Source organism: Podarcis melisellensis (genome assembly GCF_964234715.1).
Source record: "Podarcis melisellensis genome assembly, chromosome: 11".
Classification (NCBI taxonomy): Eukaryota; Metazoa; Chordata; class Lepidosauria; order Squamata; family Lacertidae; genus Podarcis; species Podarcis melisellensis.
This window is the reverse complement of record NC_138543.1, coordinates 43238662-43253807: the sequence shown is the minus strand read 5'-3', so window position 1 is coordinate 43253807 and position 15146 is coordinate 43238662. Positions and strand designations below refer to the sequence as shown.

Below are 15146 nucleotides of genomic sequence, written 5' to 3'. Positions count from 1 at the left end.
ATGTCCTTGGAATATGATATTGTTTCTATTGTTATCTTTTTGGATAAGGATGAGAAGCAGCATACTTATTTGTCAATGCTTCTTCTGTACTCAAAACTGCTGTGAAAATAATACACATCATTTTGGGCCAGGAAACCAACATGCTTACAGTGAATACTTTGCATTACATACAGTTAGGGCTGGGGGAGAAATATGGATCTATGGGCCAAAAGAAATCAGAATCTAACTAATTTGAGCTGGAGCCCAACATGTGAAGTGCCCCACATTGGATATCCCTGGACTACATCAATATTGCACTGGTCCAGAAATGCAGTGCTTGTGTTTTTATCTATTTCAAGCCCTATCACTTAATGCTCCATTGTTATTTGCCCTTCATGCTATTTGATGATACTGCCTTTGATATGCAGCCTACTGTTTTGATTGCTAAGTACATATTTCAGGAGAAAGCAACACTCCTATTTCTGTTTCCATCAGGCCACAGCTTGTCATAGGGGTTAGTGGCTGAGGTGCAATTTTGTGTTTTGAAGTGTTACTTATATTGGGTAAGCCATATTTATTCTGAGAACAGAACAGCAATAAGATACTGTCAAGATTGCTTGTGAAAAGATTTGTGGTTTTAAGATTACAGGAAACTGCTGAGGATCAGGATGGAAGTCTAGACAGAAATCTGGGGGAGTGACACTCCGTGTCAGATCTTACACCAAATTGTTTGACCTCTCCATATCCTCAAGCTTAACAAGCTTATATAAACACAGATGCAGCACTCACAAATCAGAGCATTCGGTGAAGCCCAACTGCTCAATTTAAGTGAATGTGTTAAAAGGGGGAGAGATTGCAACTGATGCCCATATACAGTGTTTTTTATTTTTATTTTTAAATAAATGTTTTAATTTACACATAGAAAACCTATAAAATATCGACAATACTGAAGCAAATGTACAAATATACTTGTGGTCTCTTCAATTTATACATATTGATTTATCACAATCACCTTGATACTTTTGTAATATATTAAATAAATGTTATACATCTGTGAAGACATGTGCTCTAACCTGTGAACCACCATTCTCAACTGGTAGGCTGAAACCTACAAAGGATTGTAATATGTTTTGGCTCGCATGGCAACTAAAATAAAATACAATTTGTGGCAAACTGCAACTCGTGGGACTGCTTCAGCTAACCCGACAGAAACCTACATCCGAACTGAACAAACTTTGTGGGTTCAGTATAATCAGGCAGCAGCCATGGGAATCTCCATGTGCCGCACAATGTTTCAGGCAAGTTGTCATTATTCCTCAAAGAACTCCCTTATCTGGTTAAGGATAAAGCAGAAGACTTTTCCCCCTGCTGCTCCTAACTGCAGGACTAGATCTCCTGAGTTACAGGGGGATAAATTTTGGTTCACTTCTTGATGGTAAGAGCAGTTCAACAATAGAATCAATTATCAGGAGGAGTGGTGGTCTCTCCTTCCTGGGAGGTCATCAGGCAGAGGCTGGGCAGCCATCTGTTGGAGATGCTCAGGCTCTGCTTTCCCTTCATCAAGCAGGTGGCAAGTGGTGAGGCGCACCTGTCTCTCTCATCATGGACTTCCAGGTGGGATTAAAAAACATTCCAATTCACCCAGCCATCTGATGGTTGAAAGATTTTGTTCCTAGCAACCTTGAAATAATTAGTTGTGAGGGCATGTGGCTTTTTAAAATGTTTGTTAATGTCCTTCATTGTTTTGATACGCTTTACAATAGGTTTTATTTTGAACTTTAGTGTTTGTTCTGCTTCGTTGCTAGCTGCCCTCGGCAGGAAGACAGGCGGGATAGAAACTCAATAAATAACAACAACAAATGCATGGTCCACTGAAAATGGACAATTCAATGAAACCACAAGAAATGCTCTAAAACTGAGATCCAAACAGTGCATTTCTATATCACAGAGTCAACTTTTCAACTGTGACGTGCATCTTGAAATCCCTTTACCGAATTCCAAAATGGCACACACACACGGCTTTCTTGAAGTGAATAAACCTCTGGATGCGTTTCAGGTAAAAAAAAAAACCAGAAACATCCCATGGGCATCAGCATTTGCACAACACAGGCCTTCCTCGGCACATCTGCATTTCATTCTGATCAGCAGCCTGGTGATATAAAATAGTGTTCATTTGTTTAAATGTGTTTCTGCACTTTTCTTCACCTAAAAACCTATGAGATTTGATAACTTTTATGTTAGCAGAGATAAAAGCCAAGAGCCACAAAGAGCCTTAAAAAAGTACTCCACATTTAAAAAAACAACACAAGAAGTAGACAAATCAAAGAGTCTTCACTCAACATCAGAAATATATGAATCTCAGTGTCAGGTGAGCCTTCTGCATTGTAGAATGAGACAGCACAATGGAAAGGACAGCAATCACCTGACCTGAAGCAACAGGGGTGCTAACTCCTGGGGACCCAACCCTTTGAGCCCCCCAAATGTTGGGGGGAAATCAGGGCCAGCGTGACTTTAGTGGCCAGCTCCTTCTCCTCCTCTTCCTGCCATGGAAGGGAAGGAGGGGGAAAGCAGCCGTCAGCCGATGGTGGCAGCAACAGCAGGAGGAGCCACTGGCCACTGAATCTGTTCTACAACTGCATTTGGCTCCACCCCTGGCTCCTCTGACATCCTGAAACGATGTCAGGATGTTGCACATGCAACATTGCCCCTCCCCATCTTCCTCACAAGTTGGCACCTCTGCTGAGGAGCACCTCAGTAGCTAGGCAGGTTTGTGTGGGAGAAGGCAGTCTTGTAGGCAACCCAGCCCCATCCTATGAGAGGGCTTTATAGGCCAAAATTGGCACCTTGAATTGAGGCTGAAAATGGAACGAGAGTTGGACGTGATGACCCATCAGCTGGATAGCCCGGGTGGTTAGAGTGTGGTGCTGAAAACAGCAAGGTAGAAGGTTTGGTCACCATCAGGGACAGCTCCATATTTCTGCACTACAGAGGGTTGGGCTAGATCAGTGGTTCTTAACCTTGGGTCCCCAGATTTTTGGCCTACAACTCCCATGATTCCTAGCTCACAGGAGATCCTCAAGATCCCTTCCAACTCTATGACTCTATGATTCAAGATGCCCTGAAGACATGCTTTATTTGAGAGCTGTCCAGTCCAAGATCAGGAAAACTGAGCAGGCACAAAACACCTTGTGCCTTCCCCACTACCAGTGAGATATTTAAATTTCAATTATAGTAATTGCTTAAAAATTTGAATTTAAATAAAAATTACCATATGCACACTTTATGCAAATTTAGGCCCTCTTTTGTGGTGATGCATAACTGGCCCCCTTACGGTCATAGCTGGCCCACCAATCTTAGATAGCAGGTTCTTGAAAATAAAGGATCCAATAGCACCTCCAGGATTTCATTTTATTTCACAAGATTTGTATACTGCTTGATTGCAATAAAACCCAACACAATTTGAAATTATCAGCAAAAAACAACAACTATCCCAAACATCCAAAAGCAGTTAATAATAAACTAAAACCAGATTAAAACACGTGGCAACATTCTAAATGTTTGGACTATGAACCTGAACCTTCTGGGTGAGTGCAACTGCATCCAAAAACAGGCCAAACTCAAGGCACATGAACCATGTATGAAGATCATCTTCATCCTATCTGAATGGTGGATGCTCAATCTACTGGCTCTCAACCAGCCCCAAACACTGACTTTCTCAACAGGCCCAAAGAAAAATATTTGGTTCCACAAACTAAAAAACACTTAGATATTTCAGTAATTGTTGTTGTGGTTGTTGTTGTTGCTGTGGTGTTGGTGGTGGTTGTTAAATTAACTGAGGTATTCCAAATGATTATTAGCAGAAAACCTGGAGGTAATCAGAAAACCTGGAGGTAATTTGTCCTGATTCAGTAAATTAGGAGAAGTTCAAGATAAAATTGCCATCATTCAATGACAGACCATCTGCTTTGCGTGAAAAAGGCCCCAGATTCAATCCCTGGTATCTCTAAGTAGTAATGGCAAATATTGTTGCCAAAAATATTCAAGACTGCTAACAATATCTCAGTGAAAATTCAATAAAACAAAAATACCAACCTTCACGATACAAGCCAAAATCAAGTCCTGTCTGGCAGAGCGCCATGGCTCAGTCCCCAGTATCTCTAAGCAGCACTGGGGGAGACTCTTGTCTGAAACTGTGGAAAGGCACTGCCAGCCAGAGTAGACATAACTGAGACGAATGGACCAGAATTCTGACTTGGTATATGGCAGCGTCTTACGTTTCCTGTGTGAAGGTCAGCCAGTGCCATTTAGCATTTCAAATGACATTTAAAATATGTCCTTTCCCCTTTTAAGTTGTTAGGCTTTACAAGAACATGAGGATTTCTCATGCACCCCCAGAGTTCTTACCCATATGGGATTTTAACTGAGGGACTAATTATGTGTATTTTTTCTGAGCAGATTCATCAGCTGCACATTGCCAAATAATGATGTGTGTTCCATAATGGTAAAACAGACATATAGAGCAAAAAAAAAAAAGTATTTCAGATACATTATATACACCGTGTTCAGGCAGAGCTATGCTGCTGATTAACAATGGCTGGAGCCAACACAGAACACCAAAAACAACACAATCCACAGGGAGGAAAACTTCAGCAGAACTTTGCAACTGCACCTTTATCTGTACATTAATTCTCAAGAACTTTTTGTTGGGTGCATGTGCAGCATCTATTCCGCTGCTAACATCAAAAAAAAATCCAGAACTCTTGGCAGAATCAGAAAGCAGGAGAACCAAAGGGACACTGGGATGTCAGAACAATACAATGGTACCTCAGGTTACATATGCTTCAGGTTACATACGCTTCAAGTTACAGACTCCGCTAACCTAGAAACAGTACCTTGGGTTAAGAACTTTGCCTCAGGATGAGAACAGAAATCGTGCTCTGGCGGCAGCAGGAGGCCCCATTAGCTAAAGTGGTGCTTCAGGTTAAGAACAGTTTCAGGTTAAGTACGGACCTCTGGAACGAATTAAGTACTTAACCCAAGGTACCACTGTAAAAGGTATGTGGATAAGTAACAGAAATCTAACAAGAAGAATAAACAGACAAACAAATCATTGTGATTTGTTTGTTTGTTTGTTTTTTGGATGGGGAACAAAATGTAAATCTCTTTGTTTTCATTTTTATTGCTAAAATACAGTGCATGTGTGACAATTGGTTATTACTAGGGCTTCTTGTTTCAGCCAGAACTCACCGAAACTCAGTTCTGGCATCTTTCAGGTGAGCACCATTGCCATTCTAAGAGAACAAGGGAAGCGTTCATGGTGAGTTCAGCCATAAACAGACAGTAGAGTAAACAGACGCCTTGTGTTAATATTTTCTCAAACTGAAAGTGTACATCAATTAAATAATAAAAAAGATCTCATCAGAGGAGGGGAAATATACAAAAGGAGCATTGGCCTCAAGAAAATGATGGGGAATATTACCTATTACTGTTTTCCCCTCATATCAAGAATCATAGAACTGTATAGTTGGAAGGAACCACAAGGGTCATCTAGTCCAACCCACCCTGCATATCAGGCATATTTTGCCCGAAGTGTGACTTGAACCCATGACCCTGAGATTAAGAGTCTTGTTTATGAGAATGAAAGTTATATCTATCAACAGACAGATCAAGCGGTACACATTTATGTATTCCTTAATTCATCATTGTTTGTTATGCTATAGTAGTACATTTAGTCCTTCATAATGTTAATATATAAGAGCATCCTTGTGCAAATTTGTAAAATCAGTACTTCTAAGTCCTGCCAAATTATCCACAGCATCTTAGTTTACACGCCTTTTGCTCTCATTCCGTTTGACAACCACTTGCTTGATTGAGCGGCTAACATAGGCTGGCATTACCTATGCCAGTTCAGATTTATATTCAATATCCTGAAGGCTACAGCTGCATCCTTTTGCTAATGAATAATCTGAGGGAAAAGGCTTCAAGGAAAAGGCTCTTTTTAATACCTTGGAATTCCTGAATACCCCTGTCAACAGCTTGATATTAAATGAAAAGGGGGTGGAGGCAGAGAAGGAAAATAAACCACATATGTAAGTGTTGTATGGAAAAGTTAACTTCTCTATTGAGTCATATCACCAAAGCAAACAGAGTAGATCCACTGAAATCAATGACATTAAATTATTATTATTTTATTACAGCAACTTCAGGTATGACTTAGGCCCCATCTGCACTATGCATTTAGAGCAGTACCATACCACTTAATAAACAGTCATGGCTTCCCCCTTAAAAGTACCGGGAACTGTAGTTTATTAAGGATGCTGTGAGTTAGGAAACCCTTATTCTCTTCCAAGACCTACAATTCCCAGAGTAGTTTAACAATCAATCCCTTTTCTCAGGGAACCCTGACAATTGCAGCTCTCCGAGGAGAAAAGGAATCTCCTAATTCTCAGCACACTTAACAAACTAGAGTTCCCAAGATTCTTTGTGGGAAGCCACAACTCTCGAAAATAGTATGATATTACTTTAAATACATAGTGCAGATGGGGCCTTAGTTGGATATCACCTCTTGCGTCTGTATTGGTCAAAAGCATGAATTAACCTCAAATCATTTATTTATAGCACCTATAAATTCCCTTCCTCTCCCATAAGATCAACGTTATGTATTAAAAAAGAAGACATTAAAACCATGCAAGGTATAGGGGAAAAGGCAGCATGGAATAGCAAAAGAGAAATAAACAATAAACAACATACTGAACCTCTCATCCCACTTTCATTCAGAAACATACTTTTCATATGTAGTTATTAAGCTATCTAGGCTGCATTTATGAGACTCAAGAAGAAAACAAAACTGATCCAAGTTGCTGGATGGGGTTCAGCTTGGTGAATTGGTTAATGCCATTTACCTCAAATTAGTGAATGGACATGAATATTTTTCACTTCTTCAAGATCTTCACCAAATCTTATTTACTGCCATTAGAGTTGCTTGTCAAAATTCAGTTACATTTCATGGGACCACATACATTACACAGTTCTTCTTTTCTTTTACACAGTGGCTACATATTGATGAAATTATTTTCTGGTCCTGCTCAGTATCCTCAAGGATCCACCACAGGGACAGCGAAGCAACTGCACACGACTCTGCTCTAATGCACATTCACAATTCTACAGTATCTGCTTAAGTTAAAATAATGTAGTTCACCTCAATTCACTACACTCATCACTTTTCTTATTGAAGAGATCAAGGAAGCTCCACTGAGGAAATGAGAAAGGGCTGTGCTCCCCACTGGCTTAGGGCTACTACTGCAACAAACACAAGACTAGTTCGAAGGGATCATGGGAAGATTGCCACTAGCTTATGACTAAAGTGATATTTGAAATGACTATTATTATAAATATGAACATAGGAAGAGCCTGCTGGATCAGAACAGTAGCCCATCTAGTCCAGCCATAGGAGTAAACTCCTAAAGGCCAAAGTCCCTTCTCCCCCTCCAATAAAACACTTAAGCCCCCCTCTGCCAGTTGATGGGTATTGCCATTCAAATGGTGCGTGTGGAGGGCTTACCTCTTCCCCTCAATATTTTATTCAACTTGACACACCTGAGTTCAGCATCCTATTCTCACATTGGCCAACCAGATGAACGGAGTGCAACAGCACTCTTCCCCCCACCCCACCCCACATTTTCCAGCAACTGGTGTTCAAAAGCATACACCTGCCAACAATGGAAAAGCCACTACGGAAGGTAGAATTATTACATGAAATAAATACCAGTCAGACTAATCAAGCTCTTGCGTTGAAGAGTACTGACTGCTCATTTTAGCCTTTCTGGAAAAGTCCCCCCACCCCACTCCTGTAGCCTTAATACATGTATCCTGAATCTTTATTTAGTTTTTAATAATACTGCTCAGACATCATCAAAAGTAGCACAAAGTAAACAATAGTGGACAAGATAAAATGCTACACTGCACCCAGCAAGTAACCTTACCATTTCCTAAGTGTAATCAGAACTATGAAGTCTCAGTTGGCTGCAACATCTCAACGTAAGATCTTTTCTTTCTTTTTAAAAAAAGCATCCATTTGATGAATATATAAAAGGAAAATCTTACCTCTTCCCACTGGTGAATGTATCTTATTAATCTTGAAAGCCGTAATAAACGCAGCAGACTGAGGATTTTTGTGAACCTTACAATACGAAGTGCTCTAGCAGTCTTGTAGACTTCCGAGTCCATCCCTTTTTCTACAATGAGAAAGATATAATCCACTGGTATTGATGAGATGAAGTCAACCACGAACCAGCTCTTTAAATAATTCATCTTGATGACTTTGGGGTCCAGGATTATCTCAGAGCTGTCCTCATTAACAGTGCCAGTTCTAAAGTTCATGATCAAGTCCAACAGAAACACAGTATCTGATGCTACATTGAAAATAATCCACGGTGTGGTTGTCTGCTCCGTGAAGAATGTGATCCCAACAGGAATAATGACAAGATTTCCAACCATCATGATAAGCATTATTAAGTCCCAGTAAAACCTAAGAGAAGATAGAAAACACAATAATTGAACAAAGCAAAAAATATTATTTTCTTGCAGTATAATTAAATTATATATTATAAGGCTTTTAAAAATTAGAAGAGTTGTGATTATAACACAGATAACCATCAATATGCTGTCCTAGACAGCAGAGCATATTGGTAAATATCTACTACATTCATGTTTGTTGCATGAAGTGCCCTTACCTTCAAAAAGGCAGGAGACTTTTCTTGGTCAAATGCACGGACAGTACAGTGATACCTCAGGTTAAGAACTTAATTCATTCCAGAGGTCTCTTCTTAACCTGAAACTGTACTTAACCTGAAGAACCACTTTAACTAATGGGGCCTTGTGCTGCTGCTGCACTGCAAGAGCACGATTTCTGTTCTCATCCTAAAGCAAAGTTCTTAACCTGAGGTAATATTTCTGGGTTAGTGGAGTCTGTAACCTGAAGCGTATGTAACTCGAAGTACCATCGTATAGCCCAATGCGGTCTCTTCCAGATGTTATGGAACTACGACTCCTATAAGATCTTATTACTGGCTCTCATTGGAACCAATGGGAGTTTTAGTCCAAAACATCTGGAGGGCACCAAGTTGGGAAAGGTTAGCATTTAACATTGCCATTTATATCAGATTGTCTGTGTTGGATTGAGGAAAAAACACAAGCTATAGTCCCATTGACTAAATTTTAAGTGTAGGTAGCTAGCTTCAGTATAAATGTGCATAGGAGCACAAGTCCAGGCCCCACTCAATAGAAGGAGCAGGAGAACTGCCATGTGCAGCAGGGCACATGAAGAAAAAACATGTGGTCATCTCAAGAGTCCAGGAGTCCTGTAGAAATATTACGTCCAGAATCTAAAATTACCCAACTCAGCCACTAGGCTAAACAGAGCAACGCTCTCTTAGTACTGCTGCTCTTCTGGAAAACTCTGCTCTGGTTTTTAGCAAGTGTGGGGTTTTTTAAATATTTATATTTATATATATAATCTCAGAAGACATTTGAATGACAAGTTGCTGGATTGAATTCTACTGCTATTTCCTGTTCAATGAAATAAAGCTTTAAAGGAACACCGTTGTTTAAAAACATTAAGGATCTCTGACATTCATGTGTGATCTGAACTAATCAGAGGGCATCAGAATACTGAATTCTGCAACTACTGTAAAACTCTCTCTTTGAATAGCACAATTGCAAAACACACACTTTCTTGGTCATATGATTGGGAGAGATCTTTTTGATGGGGATTACTTGTTAAGACAAAGGGAGAGAATTCCTGCTATTATATCCAGAGAGTATAAGCAAGTTCTGCCATTCCTCCCTACCAGTTGATTGGCATATGGAATAAATGCAGCATTGTGCTGAAGAATTAGCTTATCATTCTATGGCATATTTGAAAGGATGAGTTGCATTTGGTAGATTTTTTCCCCAGCCTTCCTGTCAAAACCTATCAATGTGTTTACATAAAAATGAACTGGTGCCTGCTGTTAATCATGAACACTTTGGCAATGAAATTCACTCTTGGTCTCCTTCCAAATGTAAAGCCAAAATGTACCAGAATAAGCTTAATGACAAATGGACAATATATAGCCTGCTCCAGTTTCTATGTATCTTCTTCTTCTTGCTTTCCAGCCCATAACACATGAGTAATATATAGCCTGTCCACTGAGAAAATGGAGCACTTGTGCTCAGTGGAAGGCTCTTACAGAGAACATAGAAACTGCCTTATACAAATCAGACCAGTATTCTGTCTAGATTAGTTTTGCATATTCTCTCCAGCATTTCAAGCAAGAATATTTTTCAGCTCTACCTTCAGATGCTGGGACTGAGACGTTGCTGCATGCAATTCATGCACTCTACCACTGAGCTACGGCCTGTCCTCCGAAGGTGTTGTGGCCATCATCCGTGCTGTGAAACACAGCATGTATGACACACTTTTTAGAGTATTATAATGTTGCTATGCTATGTTTGCCAATGTGCATGATATCTAAAAGAGCCACTAACCCCACGGCCACAACAGACAAGGTTCACTCAGTTCTGGGAAGCAGCCTGCTAGGAAAAGTTGCCCATCCTTGCACCAAAACCTAAGGGCCACATTGTTTAATTTCAGTTTCAATAATTTCCATCCTATACCCAGATGTACCTCGAAGTGGTTCACGATAAACAACTGCAAACCATGAAATTTGAGGTTGCAAATATAAACAAGCAGTTAAGATAACGCTCACTGGAATAAACGTTACCTATGCATGCAAGCAACAAATAAAGGATAATATGGAGGGAGGAACCAGGTATGCCATATGGAGGAAAATGTGGCGTAATAATGAATTGGGTTCAGAATGACTGCATGGAAACAAAGTATATTATAATGTTGGGATACATAAGCCATTTTTTTTAAAAAAAAGCATTGCTGGACAAAAACAATTCCTGAACTGCAGAAAACGTTTGGGCAGTTTATGGAAGGCATTTTTAATAGAAACAGGGGTTTAAAAAAGGTTTTGATAACAAACTGCCCCATCCGCAAACAAGATCTGCTGCATCATGATACTGGAGAACAATAATTTCAACAATAAAAGTTGGCATTGGCCGAAACACCTTTCAAGTAATCGATACACTTCATATACATTATTTTAATTAACATGTGAAAACATTTAGGGGCTGAAGTGAAAGCTTGCCCCTTTTCAACCTCTGCAATGTCAGTAGACAAGGCTTCTGCTTCTCGTGAATTCTTTGTTGTCACTTTAAGGATGTTCTCTCACAAAAGGGGAATGCACCGACACATGCACAAAATCAGGAATTTCAACTCATCAGTATTCAAGTGTATCTTTAGCAATGAACACCACTCATAGCTAATGTGAAATCGGGGCCTATCTAAATAACAGTCAAGGGCTTAACAAACACCAAGTAATTAATGCTGTTACGTTCACTATACTGTGAAGTGTTACATAACCCCAAGTGACATTATATTAATACAGAACACATTAGTGAAGGGCACACACACACACACACACAAAAGCAGGAAGGTTTTCAGATCAATTTCCTATAGTTTACTTCCTTCCTAAAGCCAAATCTTTACACTTGAAGTTCCAATTAGAACAGGCACCCCCAAACTCGGCCCTCCAGATGTTTTAGGACTACAATTCCCATCATCCCTGACCATTGGTCCTGTTAGCTAGGGATGACGGAAGTTGTAGTCCCAAAATATCTGGAGGGCCAAGTTTGGGGGTGCCTGAATTAGAACAATTGAGCCACTTTCCTATCCCTACCAAATTGTTTTATGCTGGAGAGAACTGTCTTTCACACCTTACTTTAATAATAAAAAGTACATTTACATAGCGCTTTAAGGCATTCACAGCATTTCACATACATTCTTCCACAAGCAGTAACATTTGTCCCTTATTTTACAATACAATGCTATTATGCATGTCGACCTAGAAGCAATCTCCATTGAGTTCAATGGGCCTTACTCCTGCATGAATGTGTATACAATGTGGGGCTGCAGAGTGTGAGGAATTGCTGGCAATTGCTTCCCACCCTATTCCCCTGACAGAAACCTTGCCATTAGCTGAGCAACATCTATGGATGCAACCCAGTGCTGACATTTTTAAGTTAATGGGATTATTATTATTATTATTTTAACTTGGCTGCATTCAGCAATTTCTGTTCTCAATAAATGCTGCGGAAAGATTGCCAACTCGCACATCTTATGGTGTGGGCCATGTATCTGCATGCAAAGAAGCTTTGTCAAGCTCCGAGCCAAAGCTTGCCACTTCATGACTATTGCAGGGTGGGAAAGGAGATGTCTCATCGTTAAGCAATTTTCTGCTTTTAAAAACGTGCATTTTAAAGGAATGTAGGCTTATTATTTGCAAGGCCATGCATAGAGAAAAGGAACTGGTAAAATGTCAACTTTGTTCATCGGCACTGACATTCAAATTATTTCTGGGGGTTTGTAGATACTACCCTGTCCTTCAGTATTGATCAAATTATTTCACATTTCAATGCAATATGGTATTTCATGGCATGCTGTAGGGGAGTACTTTTAACTCTCGAATCTCTTGTGTTGCATTTTCTCTAGGTTTGGACTTCAGCAGTTCATCTGCGGTCCCTGCAGCAAAATTCAATACGTGCCCAGACATGTGCAGATACAACCCTGTTACCTGCCATAACAGGGGGAGGGAAGAACCAGATTTTTGGCACATTTTGCCTTTTGGTTGCCCAAATATTCTCTGTCTCTCTCACACATATGCACAACCAAATCATCTTAAAGGAAATGTCACCAAATGTCTATCTCCCTTCTATTTGGTCTAGAGTGAAATTACTCCTTAGCCAACAGGCTGCAGGCAGAAGCACATTAAATGCCTGAATGACTCTGGTATAGAATTCAGCCACCCCTTTTTCATTCCCTGGTCCATTCCCATGGCTCTTGCAGAAGCTGTGATACATAGAAAATAAAACCAGGCATGGCACATAACACGTGTGTCTTGGACTCTGCAGTAGGGCTGGGCGATGTATTGATACATCGTCCAAAATCAGTTTGAAGTCCACATCGTGATAATGGTTTCATAATATTTGGCATGGCGATATATCGCGAAGCACAATGTGTATGTGCTTTGTAAAAAAAAATCACAATATGGGGAAAACTCTGAAGACAGTCATGACTTCTCTCATGATTCCTGCTGCTCCTGTTGCTCTGGACTATAAATTAACAGTTGTGACAATATGTAACAGTAAAATGTATGTACAATATGTAACAAGAGTTGTAACAGTAATATGTAACAGTAAAAATGAATCCATTTTAGACCCCTAAGTAGTAGCAGTTGCCAGGATATTATGCTGTTCACCTCTACACAGTTACATCCCATGATACAGACATTGTGATATACCACTCTATTGACATGTTTATCTGGTGATATATCACAATGTTGAAAACCAGATGTGGCCCAGCCCTACTCTGGAATCTGAGCCACTACTTGAGTACAAACTGTAGCTGAGAAGCTGCTTTCAGATATCAAACAAGTTTTCAATGTACACATTTGCACAGATCATCACCACCCAAGTATGCTCTCACTCTTCAAATCTTCATTTCTTCCCTCCTCCTCAACTTCAGTGACACTCTTTGTTTCTTAAAGCCTTGTATCCCATAGGCTAAATCAGTGGGAAACTGATTTAAAGGCACCATTCAAACAAGGATATGGAACCAGAGTATGATTCTGGTCTGTTGCTCTAGTTTGGATGGAGCCCTTAAATCACAGTTTCTCAGTATGAACTTCTGTGGTTTAAGACACTGCATGAGCTGCCCTGGATCATGGAACAAAGAGTGATGGGCAAGGAGGGTGACGATTCATTGACCATACATTCCCAGGTCAATGAGCCATGCTTTATCAGACTAGGACTGCGACATTGAAACCAGGCACCTGTATGTAATTTCCTCTATGGGCATTTCTATTTAAGGATAATCTAAGAATAACAACAAATCAAAATCACCTGGACGTCTGTCCATTCTTTCCTTCAGTGTAGTCCATGAAGTACAGATTAAGGCACTCAGCAGTTATCCATTTAACCTTGCAAGCTTTAGCATTACAAATACCATTATTGCCAATGCATTTAGCTTCCATTTGAGAATATTTATCCCTAAAGCTAAGTACTAAAGTCTCAGATATGCAAATGCTTCCATTAATTCTTGTCTTTTAAAAGTGAGCAAGTGGAATCAGAACTGGGGAAACAGCTCATCACTTATCATTTATAACATAATTTTGAGTGCAGAATCAACCTTCACTGCCCATGTGCCACACTTAAAAAATAAATAAATCAAAATGTAATTTCTTAGTAGCTACATGCACATTAATATTTTCCCCCTTCTTCATGAATTTGCTCTTCATTAGCACCATTAAGCATTATTTAATGCCTAAAACTTGCTTGGGCAAAAGGCTACAACTCCGTGTTTGCTTCAGTTCTGTGAGAAGAGAGTGAAGAAGAGGAAGCAAAGTTAAATCAGATCAAGCACAAAATGCATGTGCAAATAATGGATGTTTGCATAAGGAAAGTGACACCGGAATTTGATTTGCCAATTTATAAAACACCATTAAGAAGCAGAAAGCACTACGCGCTCCATTAGTACATCTTATTAGAGTCGCAGTTTGCGACGTGGTAATTTTTACAGCTCAGAGCTAAATATTTAAGAGCCATGTTATCAGACATTTGAGGGGGAGAACTGACAGACAGATCCAATGCTCATGAACTATCCCAGAAGAGCCTGCGGTCTCGAGCCACTTCCCCATCGAGTCCAGCATCCTGTTCTCACAGTGGCCAATTGCCTGCAGGAAAGCAGAAGGCAGGATCTGAGCACAAGAGTATATTCCCCTCTGTGGTTTCCAGAGAAGGGACCGTCAGGGTCATCTTGTCCAACCCCACGCAATGCACAAATCTTTTGCCTAACGTGGGGTTCGAACCCACGAACCTGAGATTAAGAGTCTCATGCTCTGGGGACTGAGCTATGCCTCAAGCAACTAACTATACAATCACATTTACAGCCATCTCCCCTACCCCCCCCCAAAAAAATTAATCCCCTCTTCAAGCAAAAAGAGGCTTCCGAATCAATAATTCATATATGTATATATACACCAGGAACAAAGCGGAATTATTTC

At 40.1% G+C, this 15146-nt stretch overlaps 1 protein-coding gene across 1 annotated transcript in view; it reads right to left on the bottom strand.

The window, feature by feature from the left end:
• The window catches only part of HCN1 (hyperpolarization activated cyclic nucleotide gated potassium channel 1), a 178253-nt gene that overhangs the window by 142852 nt on the left and 20255 nt on the right, over positions 1–15146 (bottom strand). Inside the window, exon 2 of the mRNA XM_081929652.1 lies at positions 8083–8506. Coding sequence (XP_081785778.1) covers positions 8083–8506 — 424 coding nt within the window. The remainder of the gene's footprint in view (positions 1–8082; positions 8507–15146) is intronic.